Source organism: Eretmochelys imbricata, chromosome 2 (genome assembly GCF_965152235.1).
Source record: "Eretmochelys imbricata isolate rEreImb1 chromosome 2, rEreImb1.hap1, whole genome shotgun sequence".
Taxonomy (NCBI): domain Eukaryota; kingdom Metazoa; phylum Chordata; order Testudines; family Cheloniidae; genus Eretmochelys; species Eretmochelys imbricata.
In genome coordinates this window covers 229810475-229822677 of record NC_135573.1, presented here as the reverse complement: position 1 = coordinate 229822677, position 12203 = coordinate 229810475, and the positions used below count along the sequence as shown (strand labels likewise).

General features: G+C 41.7%; 1 protein-coding gene across 3 annotated transcripts in view; it reads right to left on the bottom strand.

The window, feature by feature from the left end:
* The window catches only part of CACNB2 (calcium voltage-gated channel auxiliary subunit beta 2), a 410678-nt gene that overhangs the window by 392195 nt on the left and 6280 nt on the right, over positions 1 to 12203 (bottom strand). For all 3 annotated transcript variants that reach the window (XM_077809441.1, XM_077809443.1, XM_077809442.1), the window contains exon 2: positions 3368 to 3460. In XM_077809441.1, coding sequence (XP_077665567.1) covers positions 3368 to 3460 — 93 coding nt within the window. The remainder of the gene's footprint in view (positions 1 to 3367; positions 3461 to 12203) is intronic.

Sequence of the window (12203 nt, the reverse complement as noted above, 5' to 3'; positions counted from 1 at the left end):
GCTGTGCTTTTGCATCTAATGGCAGTAATGCTGCTAGCGATTCCTCTTTGAGCTAGGGCAGTGGTTCCCAAACTTGTTCCGACACTTGTGCTGGGAAAGCCCCTGGCGGGCCGGGCCGGTTTGTTTACTGGCTGCGTCCACAGGTTTGGCTGATCGCGGCTCCCAGTGGCTGCGGTTCGCTGCACCAGGCCAACGGGAGCTGCTGGAAGTGGCAGCCAGTACGTCGCTCAGCCCGCGCTGCTTCCAGCAGCTCCCATTGGCCTGGAGTGGCGAACCGCGGCCACTGGGAGCCGCAATCGGCTGAACCTGTGGACGCGGCAGGTAAACGAACCGGCCTGGCCCGCCAGGGGCTTTCCCTGCGCAAGCGGCGGAACAAGTTTGGGAACCACTGGGCTAGGGTATCAAGCTGGCCGAGTAGGAAGGAGAGTCAGAGCAGGACTGCTTGCCCAGGGTGCAATCCTGAGCTCTGAAAGAAACTCTGCAGTAAGCAAACTCATGCAGAAACACTTCTCCCACACACCTGCTATGACTCAAACAATTCTTCTGTGTGTTATTCAGAGCTGCTGCATTTTTTGGGGAGAATACTACAACCATTACTGGAACATACTATCCACAGTGAAAAAAAAAAACAGTTCAAAGCAGGTTTCCACTTAAACACTAAGATAATCTGTAAATTGTGGTGTGAATGACCAAAATACACAGCTTTTACATTTTATGCATTTGTCATTTATTTACTTGAGTAACCCAAAAGTTAATGTGTGTTATATGTCTTCCCCCACTCCCACCCTGGATGTCCAATCCACAGTAATGTGAGTTTGTGACAACTCTCAGCTTGGGAACCTGACTCTTTAGCACAAGCAGTAAAGACTCATTTCTTTAGCTATGAAGGTCACTGGTTCAACCCCTGGTGTTGCCAAGAGGGCAGCTATCACAGTGGCATCTTTGAAATTTGAGAGTTATGTCTCATACTGGCAGGGAAGGAGGAAGTTAATGCACACGTGTGCACGCTGCTGCTGAAGCTGCTCCTGGCTGTACCCAACTTCCAGAGGTACATAAGAGGCTACAGAGTGTTTCGGGAAGTGAGTGCTGACACAGATTCCTTTATGAATGTTCCCTCTAGCTGACGGATTATGTTGTCACTACTAAATACAGAGGATTGCTCTTAGTGTGCTTCCTTGTAAAGTTGTGGGGGGGGGTTAAAAAAAAGCCAGGGATACAATGTTACAAAGAATTTACCGACACACACCCCAGTCTCTCATACTCTTCAGGAGGGTTCACATAGTCAGAAGCAGCTCCATCAACACAGTTCTTCCCTCTGATTTTCAGGCAGGGGCAGTTCCCTTTCTCCCTGGCTCTGGCAAGTCATACACTGAGGTACATCAAAACAGTATAAAAAAAACCCCAAGAAATGAACAAACAAAAACTATGTTTTAGTGGCATTTAAGGTTGCAGCAGGAGGCACTCCATTAACTGAAAATCTTAAAATTATGGACACAGGAAGTTAAGGGGGAAGCCGTCCTTTTGCATTCTTCTCCACCTTCACTAGAACACTGCCGATAACACTCTCCAATGCTTCATAAGGCTTTCACTTCCATCTCAATACATACTCTAATTTCATCAGACTTGCAGTCTGACACGAAACTAAGATTTTGCATTCAAGTATAGGAAAAAGCAAGGGAATCTGGCAAGCAAAGGAGACAAAAAACAAAAAGGTGCATGCCTTGTTGCAGTAAAATGGTGAATTCTGCAGCAAAAATGCTAAATTCTGCACCTGCAAAATCTTGAATGAAATAGATGGGAAAATTCATTTATCAGAGCTTTGTTGCAGGCTCTCTTCAGACTCAGGCACATGTCACTGCATTGTTAACATTTGCTTCACATTTTCAAGGTTCTGTCCTCAACCATAACAGCTACTTTTTATCTAAAGACACTGAGTTTCTGGAGCACAATTCTGCAACAAAAGGTGAACTTGCAGGTACAGAATACACTGTGCCTTGGATACACTTTATTGTCACTGTGGTTTTCACTACTCTGTGGGCCAAATCAACCCATACGCAATAAACCCACACTAAATACTGCAAACTTTACAAGGCTCTGTAGTAGGAAGACAGCCTGAACCTTAAGCTCTTGTATTAGAGGCCTGGTATGAGGCATGACCTGCTCACAGAATCTGGCAAGAACAGGGCTAATATTGCAAAAATACACATTCCTAGGAAGTGCTAGTCACAGAGTATTCACGCAAACACATTCCAATATCAAGTGGTACCAGAACATCCCGATATCAAGGATGGAACAAAAACATTCCCCAAGGATAACAGGAACACACCGATCCCTCCTAAAAGATAAGGTCACGATGAAAGTACGTAATGGAGATGTTTTGATCGAAACAACATGTACAAGGTGATGAGTGATAACTAGCCACATCTGGGAGCAGTAACTATAGTAAGTATGTCAGAAGGGCAGTATTAACTTGTTTGTATCGGGTATAAAGATGTATCTCAGAGGGAGTATCTTTGTCTAGCCTAGGGAGGAACAGAAAGTCTTGCCGTTCACTGAGCTGGTCCATTGTTATGGGCATACATGTATTAGTGGACTGGTAGAGTCTGCAAGATACTAGTACCATGCTTCATCAACAATAAACTTGGCCGGGAGTCTTCACCCCTTAACGGACCTTGTGGTCATTGAGCAGTTTGATCGAGGTCTGCCGTGCCAGCTGTCTGCGCAAGGCTGGGGCGGCACACAGAGCAAACACACACGCAGCCAAACATCTATCAACATCTAACCACAGGCTCCCCATCAGAATTTCTCTGGCATTATTCCATCAAAACTAATGAATCCACTCTGAAATCTGCACATATCTGGGAGATTCACATACTGTGAATGACTCTGCACTGGTTCTCTGTCCTTTACAGCCCTCTCCCAGCCCCATGGCAGTCTGGTGAGACCCATGCTGCCAAGGATTTCCTTTCCAGATGGGCTCCTGAAATAACACTGGGTTGAGAATGAGAAAAGCATCTAAGTTAATGCTGCCTCACACAGCAATATTTTAAGCAAGGAATCCCCAGGGGTTGGGGGGACTATGATGTCTCTGCTAGAGCTGTCACTCCAGGTCCTCCCACCAGTCTCCCCTGCCCCCTACAGCCTTAATCACCTCATGGAATCTCTGTGATAAAAAGAAAGTAAATACTGCTCTTGGCAACGGCAAACAAGACTAACGGAAAGCTACTATGTTCTGTGTCTAATAACACCACACTGTGCCTTGAGCCCTAATACTGCAAGAAAAAGTCTGTCTAGTCTGTCCTGAACACCAAAAAGTTTGCAGTATCCTTTGAAAACTGAATGACAAACTAAAAAAGGCATAACATACCTGACGTACAAAACTATTAGAGGTAGTGTCAGAAGATGTACTCCCATCTGATCCTTTAAATCGGTTTTTTCTTCTAGCGCCTTTTCCGTAAGACTATAAAAAAATAAAACAGGAATACTGTTAATTTCCCTTACACAGAAACTTCCAGTACAAACATTACTGATGTAACATGACATGTTTGACTGTTCGGGGCTCAATTGGGCAAGCTTCGTCAAGTTGGTGAGCAATTATGTAAGTAATTGATGGGACACGTGCATAAGTAAGTGCTGACCAACATGAATACGGTTTGCACAATCAAGCCCTGAAAGGTTCTCTCTCTCCTGAAGCAATTTTATAAACTAGTACAATGTAATATTATGTTCAAAAGTCAGAATGAAGTATGGTTTTATTTTATTTTATAGTTACTGTAAATGTACTTCCTAATAAGAGAGTTGCTGGAGAAGTCTACAGTATGTCCCAATTATGAGCCAAACCAACTGGGAGAAAGAAACAGAAAAATGTGAATGATAATTGGGAACTGTTTGAGAACAGTTTAGTAGATGCTACAAAATCCACAATCATACAACGGAAAAAGAAGGTTATACTGGTCAATAAACCAGCCTGACTTAGAGGGGAAGTGAAAGCATCCATAATAAATAAATAATAAATATAACTAATGGAAAAAATGGGAAGTTGATAATAATGAACATAAATTAAAAGCTAGGAATTGTAGAAAATTGATAATGGAAGCAAAAGAACGCCAGGTAAAATCTATAGTCAGCAGAGTTAAAGATAATAAAAATGGGCTTTTTTAAATATATCAGGAACAAAAGGAGTCCTAACAATGGTATTGATTCATTACTAGTTGGACATGATAGAATTGTCAATAATAATGCACAAAAGGAAGACATATTCACTTAATATTTCTGTTCAGTAGCCACCCCCTCTTGGTCACTGTACACAACGCCACTATCCTGCCTGTCACTCAAGCCCATAACCTGTGCATCATCGTTGACTTGGACCTCTCTCTAGGTCCTCACATCTAGGCTATGTCTAAATCTTTCTACATAACACCACTAATATACAGCCTTTTCTATCCATCCACACAGCTAAACTCTTCTCCAGGTTCTCATTATCTCACATCTTGATTACTACAACATCCTTTTCTCTGGCCTTGACAAATGCAATCTTGCCTTGCTCAGATCAATTTAGAGTACAGCTGCAAAGATTATTCTTCTAGCCCAGCACTTTGACCATTTCACCCCCCTCTTTGAATCCCTCCACTGGCTCCCTCTTCTCTATCACATCAAACTTATGATGCTTGTACTCTCTTTCAAGGCCCTTCGCAGTCAATCCTCATCCAATCTATCATCTTTCATTCACTATCAAGATGTCAACTCCTGCCTCCAATCAGCCAATAATGCCAGCCTCCATCACCCACTTGTTAAATTTTCAAACGAGCACCTCAGTTCTTTCTCCCATGCTACCCCTCACATCTGAGAGTTCCCCATAAACATTAAAAAACTACCTCATTATCCTCCTTAAAACTCTCCTTTGCCATGATGCCTACAAAAATATGACAACAGCCTCTGGTGTGCTGATACCACTGCCTACCATGCTGACCAATATTGTCTCATTGTTTCCTTTTATTTCCCCATATATTTATCTGTATCTGTCTTTGTCTCTTGTCTGATACTGTAAACTCTGCACAGAGTAAAAAACAAAACAAAACAAAATAAAAGGAGGAAAGATTTGGGCATCTGAGGAAACTGGAGGATGATATACTTCAAAAACAGATTCCAATGAGAAACTTCAGAACTGGAATTAATTTGCAAACTGGACACCATCAAATTAGCCCTGAATAAAGACTGTGAGTGGATGGGTCACTACAAGGACTAAAAACTAATTTCCCCATGCTAATTTCCCCCCTACTGTTACTCACACCTTCTTGTCGACTGAAATGGGCCACACTGATTACCACTACAAAAGTGATTTTTCTTCCTGTTGATAAAAGCCCACTTTAATTTAATTGTCTCGTTAGAATTAGTAAGTTCCCAATCTTTTTATGTATTATGTATATATATCTTCCTACTGTATTTTCCATTCCATGCATCTGATGAAATGGGTCTTAGCCCACAAAAGCTTATGCCCAAATAAATTTGTTAGTCTCTAAGGTGCCACAAGTACTCTTTGTTGTTTCTGGAGGTTGACAGGTATCCTCATCATGCTAAAGAGGTGGTGGGCCACATAATCCCCTTAAATTTACTTTTGCTACTAATAATGTATAAGTTTGTAACTGCATGGCAGCACTTCTTAACAAAGAATCGGATTTCCTAATACTCTCTGCAACATTGCCCCCCAAATATTCAAAAATCACGAGTCAGTCATGAGATTATTTTTAAAATTCTCATGATTTTAAAGTCAATATATTTTGGGTTCCTTTTAATTGCCCTCTGGTGTTTGAGCCCTTAGGGTTCAAATTTTCAAGCTTTTCTCCAAACTTTGAGGGCTAGCAATTTGCTTTTTTGTTTTTGTTTTTAAACGAGAGCTGAGATTCTCACATAATCACATGACTCCAGGAGCTGTGGATTTAAGAAAAACACAAAATATCATAATAAAATTTTGAGGTTTGGGAACAGTGATTCTGTCCTTTTATTATATTTTGCCTCTTCATGTGCATTTCCTCACAGCTGTGTTGTGCAAGATCAAGCTCTTTATTTGCATGAACAATTGTTTCTGGAGTTACAATTTTGGAAGAATAGTAAATTGATTTTTCACAATGTACATAATACTAGACTGGAAATTTCAGTATTAAAATTAGGTATCTTATCTACATTTTGTTTATATTCCAGGAAGAAGTATATAACAGTTGGTTATAACTGAACAATTACAAATAACAGGCTGAATTGTGACACATAGCTATTGGCCTAAGTAAGTGGCAAGGTGGGCAGCCTTTCTTGGACCCAATGCACCAAGGTACTGCATATGTTTTACCATACTTCTGAATGTTCCAGCATGCTCCCACCAGGGCAGCCTGCTCCATAGGCTGGTACACAGTAGTATTTGTGTAGGGAACAGTCCCTGTAATATGGGCTTGTATGCTATATGTGCAAAGGCAATGCTCCTCAATACTACCCAAGAATATCTGCATGTAGTCAGCAACAATCTGGCACAAAGTAATTGCATTCATTTCGCAATTAGTAAGACTCCAATCCTGCAAACACTTAATTATGGGTATAACTTCAATCATGGGAGCAGTCTCATTGACTCAATGGGACTGCTGATACAAGTAAAGTTATGCATGCCCTTAAGTGTTTATATAGAATGGGGACCTTAGCTTGCTTTATTACTTAGTTACTTAGGTGTGTAAAGTTCTTTGAAAATGGGCTCCGTTGCTATAGACAAAGAAACACAACACACACACGTTTAAATTCTGTTGCTTCCTAAAATACCAGTCAGGCTGTGTAAGACTTTTTTTTAACTACAAGTATTTTTTGTAAAAAAATTTCATCTACCACACTCTTTAAGAAGAAAAGTGATGAAGACATGTTTTTCATTCTCACTTTTACCTAAAAATAAGTCACTCACCATTTATTTAAATCCATCTTATCTAATAAACCATGAAAATCATACTAATCGTCTTACACATGCATACTGGTTCCCTGAAAATTAATACTGTTTCATATATATGAACAAATATTTCTAAATTATTAGGAGCTGAAGAGTGTTCATTTTTCCACAATGAAACCCTATGATTTTAACAAGATCCCTGCTGTGTCCAATGCACAGCAAGCCTGCATCCACAATACTTAATTCTCCAAAGTACATGACATAAACAGAATACATGGTTGATCACCAAAGGAAAAATACTGCACTAAATTGCACCTGGAAAAGTGGATCTAATGGCATCAAATTACTCAATCCACAACCAGAAAACCAGTCAGTGTGGACTGAAAATAAGGTGTAAATTTTTAACAGTGACAGTAATTAACCACTGGAACAATTTACCAAGAGTTGTGCTGGATTCTCCCTCACTATTTTTAAATCAAAATTGGATGTCTTTCTAAAATATATGTTCAGGTAATTATTTTGGGGAAAGTTCTATGGCCTCTGTTATATAGGAGGTGAGACTAGATGATCACTATGGTCCCTTCTGGCCTTTGAATCTATGGTAAATCGTAAATGCATATCTATGAACAATCAGCTACCATTCATTTGTATTTTACACCAAGGCAAAAAAGAGCAGCATGTGTAATGCTCTCAGTAGTAGCTGATCCCCAGCCTATAATGGAGAATACAGTGCTAGTCATTAAGACTTATATTAAAGAGTTAGAGGCAGAGCTCAAATTTTAAAAACAGACATGTTTGCCTCATTCAAAGACTCAAAGAAGGATTCAACAAGCAGAGTCACTAACGTTACTCCTAGGGGAATTCTGTGTTATTGCATGTGTGCAGAATTCATGTTCCCCGCAGATTTCTGACGGGGAAACAAAGGGAAGCCGCAGACAGAACACACCAAGTGATCTTTCCTCCCCCTGCAGCAAGATTCGAGACCAAGAGACTTAAATGTGCACATGCACTAGATAACAGAACCTAAGGAAAATTCAGGACATGCTGACCGAATACTACCACTCAGTTCAAGAACAATCCATTGCCACTGTAATCATCCCCACCAAATGGGGTTGTTCAGTGCTGCGGTATATCAAACCCTCTCTGATATTCAGTAGCATGTTAGCCATACCACGATTCAGAGGCAAGTGCTGCAAGCACTTCAGTCAGTACGCAATATAGGTCTAGCACCTGGTGAGTTCCAGTAAGCACTCAGACACGCAGCTCAGACAAAAGCAATTGTTTAGTAAGGCAGGCAGAAAAGAAGGTCACAAATATCCCACATACAACAGCTTAAACTACAACAAAAGATAAACATCACAATTCCTCCTTAGTCCATAGGGGGGATTATGAAAGAGGATTAAGCCAACTCAGGCACAGTACCTGGAATGCCCCCAATAGGTGCAATAGGGTGTCAGTCAGTAGTTCCCAACATGCTAGAGTTCAATACCATAAAGATATCTCTTTGGGGGCTCCTCCATGCAGGTGTCCAGTTGCTGTGCAAACTGCTTTCCCTGAAGCAATGTTTAGGCTGAAAGCCTCACCCCACAGTCTCCTGTCCTTTTTACAAGTCGCTTGGAGGGATGCTGCTTCAGTGCCCCTGTTAGACCCCTTCAAGCCCCTCTTTATTCAGAAACCTGGATGCAGGGTCAAGCCTTTGCTCCTTCCCCACCGGCCTTGTGACAGCCTGCAATATGCTGTTGCCACTACTGCTGCTAACAACAGCCTCTCCCTTCTGGGGCGCTCTGCTTCTCATCAGTCTCCCAGATCCCAGGCTACCTCTGCTCTGCTGCTGCATCTCAAGAGGGCCAGCTCCCTTTCCACAACAGACACTTTCAAAGAGTTTCCGCCACCCTCATCCTCTTAGCCAGGAGAGGGAACTGGGCCTGCTCTCCTCACTCAGACCAACCATCTCCCTAACTGCAAGGGAATCTTCTCCCTCCTGCTGACCTACTGCATGCCAGAGGTGACAATGGAACGTAGTGAGTCTGCTGCTCATCAGATTCATCCCACCATAGATTCAGACCTCTCTGCCTTCAGTCTGAGTGAAAGGAATGTGTAACAGAGGCACTAGGTCTTAGGGCACATGTGCTCATCCCAGCAAGCCTCTTACGGACCTTGGGCCCTTTAAGACTGGGAGCTGTTGTTGGAGGTCTGATCCTGCCTGCTCCCACTCATGTGCCCAATAGGAATTTTCATATAAGGCTTCCTGACTCAAACAGGAGAGCAGAAATGAGAGACCAAGCTGTGGGAAAGCCCGGAGCGAGGGGGGGGAGAGTGCAGCGGAGAGGGGTGTGTCTCTGCACCTGTCAGATAGAAGGCCTGAGGGAGAGACACCAGCAGAGAGCAGGAGAACTATGGTGAAGCCTTAGCTAAGGAGGACTGTGGAGTCCTGAAGACAAGGTCTAAGACAAGACCCAAAGGGGCAGTGAGACTACCATTCAAAATGAAACCAGGAATATGACCTCTAGAAGGCAGTGAGCAGGCATTAAAGAAAAGTAGGGATTGAAATCACCAGAGAGCTTCAGATGGACCCAACAGTAGGGAAAATCTAAACAACAAGGGCAACAATTGATGGCATACCATATACAACTGAGAAACAAATGCCTCCAGTAGAGACTGGGCATTCAAAATAAGCCTACTGCTGACAAAGAGCAGGGTGATGCAGGCTGAACCCCTCAAAAGTTTGGGGAGGAATCAAAAGAGAAATAATTCTTGAAATCTGCCCTGTTTTATATTTAAGGCTATTAACATTTTTTTCTACCATGAAAGAATGCAACACTGGAAGGAGGTTACCACCTCCAGCCATCAGAGTGGAAAACACTGCCTCATGCTGGTGACCATGCTGGAAGCCTAAAAAGGGTAATTTGGTCTCACCTTCCCCTAATTCTAATCTATTTTATTCAAGCACTGCCATGTTGGAGCTGGCGGTTGAGGAATACTGACAGATGAGAATAAAACCTTCAATAGCTCCATAATAAGCAGTGATTAAATACAAACAATAATTCTATTAAATTAAGAGTAACAGGATCTCTTTGGCTATTAATTATAAAGTTAGTTTGTGAGTTAATATTAACAAATTAAGGCTTTGCAATAGAAGAATATATTTAAAGAATAGGTGAAATGGGGTATGTATATATGGGGTAAATTGACTCAGCTGTAACTGGTCAGTAGAAGGCAGGTTGAATCTGCTGCTGCTCTTCTGATTCCTCACTAGAGGGTGATATGTCAATGAAGAGGGGAAGATTCCATGGCAGATGGATGATGGGTGGAGACCTGAGAGAAAACAGTGAGGACAGCTGGTGACTGCTCAGGTGACTAAGCTGGGGTTCTGCCCCATGTGTGCCAGTGGATCTATCTTGCTTTAAGAATAACAAGATGCTTGTACACATTTGTAGAGAATATTCACAAAGTGGAAAAACAAACAAATTACTCAATACTCATGCCACGACATCAATTTCTCTCCAACAATCGAAACTGAACTACTGCAAGGACCTGAAATCAAATGTGCTTAGCCTCGTGACAACATTACACATTCACACACACTCGGAATTCTTATATTAGAGGATAACCTAAGTATACAAATTAGAAACAAAAGCAAGAACTCCTGAAATGTGGAAGACAGAAGCTCCTTGAAATAGAAAGAAGGGAGCACGTATTGCCACAACAAAGACATCACAATATGGCTAGAAGTTTGAGGCTTTGTAAAAGGATATGAAAGAGATTAAGAAAAAAAGAAAACAAGGAAGAAGGAACTTGTTTTCATTTACAATTTGTCAAGCCACTAGGAAATTAATTGACAGATAACATAGAAGGAGGTAAAGAAAGAGCAAGATGAGAAGGAAATAATTAGGAAGGAACTCACTTCAGATAAGATATTTCCCCTCTCAGCAGGTTATTTCATAATTGCCAATTACAGGATTTAATGAACCTTCCTCTAAAAGTATCCCACTCTGGTCTCTGCTAGAGACAGGATAATGTACTAGATCAGTGGTTCTCACCCTATGGGCCACTTGCAGCCCAATCAGCACAGAGCTGAGACCCATGTGACATTCTCAGGGCCACACAGGTAGCATTGGATACGGCCCACAATGGTAAATAGTTTGAGAACCACTGCACTAGATGAGACAGTATTCTGGTCTGGTATGGCAATAGTGCTAGGGATTTAGTCTCTGGACTTCACACACAAACACAAAAAAAGATCAATTTGGAAGCAGAAGCTGAACTGTGGACTCATTAAAAAATAGGATCAGACAGATCAAGAAATTACCATGGAAGAATGGCAAAGCATTGATACTTGCTCTCTGTCTTTTACTATAAATAACCAGGTGGACCTATCTTCTTTAAAAATTACTTGATTGCTAAACTGATATGTTCTCATTTATTTGGCTTTTTGTTTGTGAAAAGCTGATGAAATAGGAAGTCAAGGGGAAAAATAAGGGCCTGATTTTCACAGGTACTGAGCACCCCAAGCTCCCACTTATGGAGTTATGGGTGCTCATGACTAAGGCTAAGATTTTGACATGGTTGTTTTTAGTAAAAGTCATGGACAGGTCACTGGCAATAAACAAAAATTCATGGAAGCTGTGACCTGTCCGTGACTTTTCCTGCTGTGGCTCCATGGTTTCCCCTGCCACGTATAGAGGTTGTAGCTGCTCTTTCAGTAAAAAAAAAATTAGACTTGTTCAGAAAACCAACATTTTTCCTGTGAGAAATTTCAGACAAAAAAAATAAGAACATAAGAATGGCCCTACTAGGTCAGACCAAAGGTCCATCTAGCCCAGTATCCTGTCTTCTGACAGTGGCCAGTGCCAGGTGCCCCAGAGGGAATGAACAGAACAGGTAATCTTCAAGTGATCCATTCCTGTCGCCCATTCCCAGCCTCTGGCAAACAGAGGCTAGCAAAACCATCTCTGCCCATCCTGGCTAATAACCATTGACCTATCCTCCATGAATTTATCTAGTTCTTTTTCAAACCCTTTTATAGCCTTGGCCTTCACAACATCTTCTGGCAAGGAGTTCCACAGGTTGACTGTGCATTGTGTGAAAAAAACTTCCTTTTGTTTGTTTTAAACCTGCTTCCTATTAATTTAATTTGGTGTCCCCTAGTTCTTGTGTTATGAGAAGGAGTAAATAGCACTTCCTTATTTACTTTCTCCACACCAGTCATGATTTTCTAGATCTCTATCATATCCCCCTTTAGTCGTCTCTTTTCCAAGCTAAAAGTACAAGTCTTATTAATCTCTCC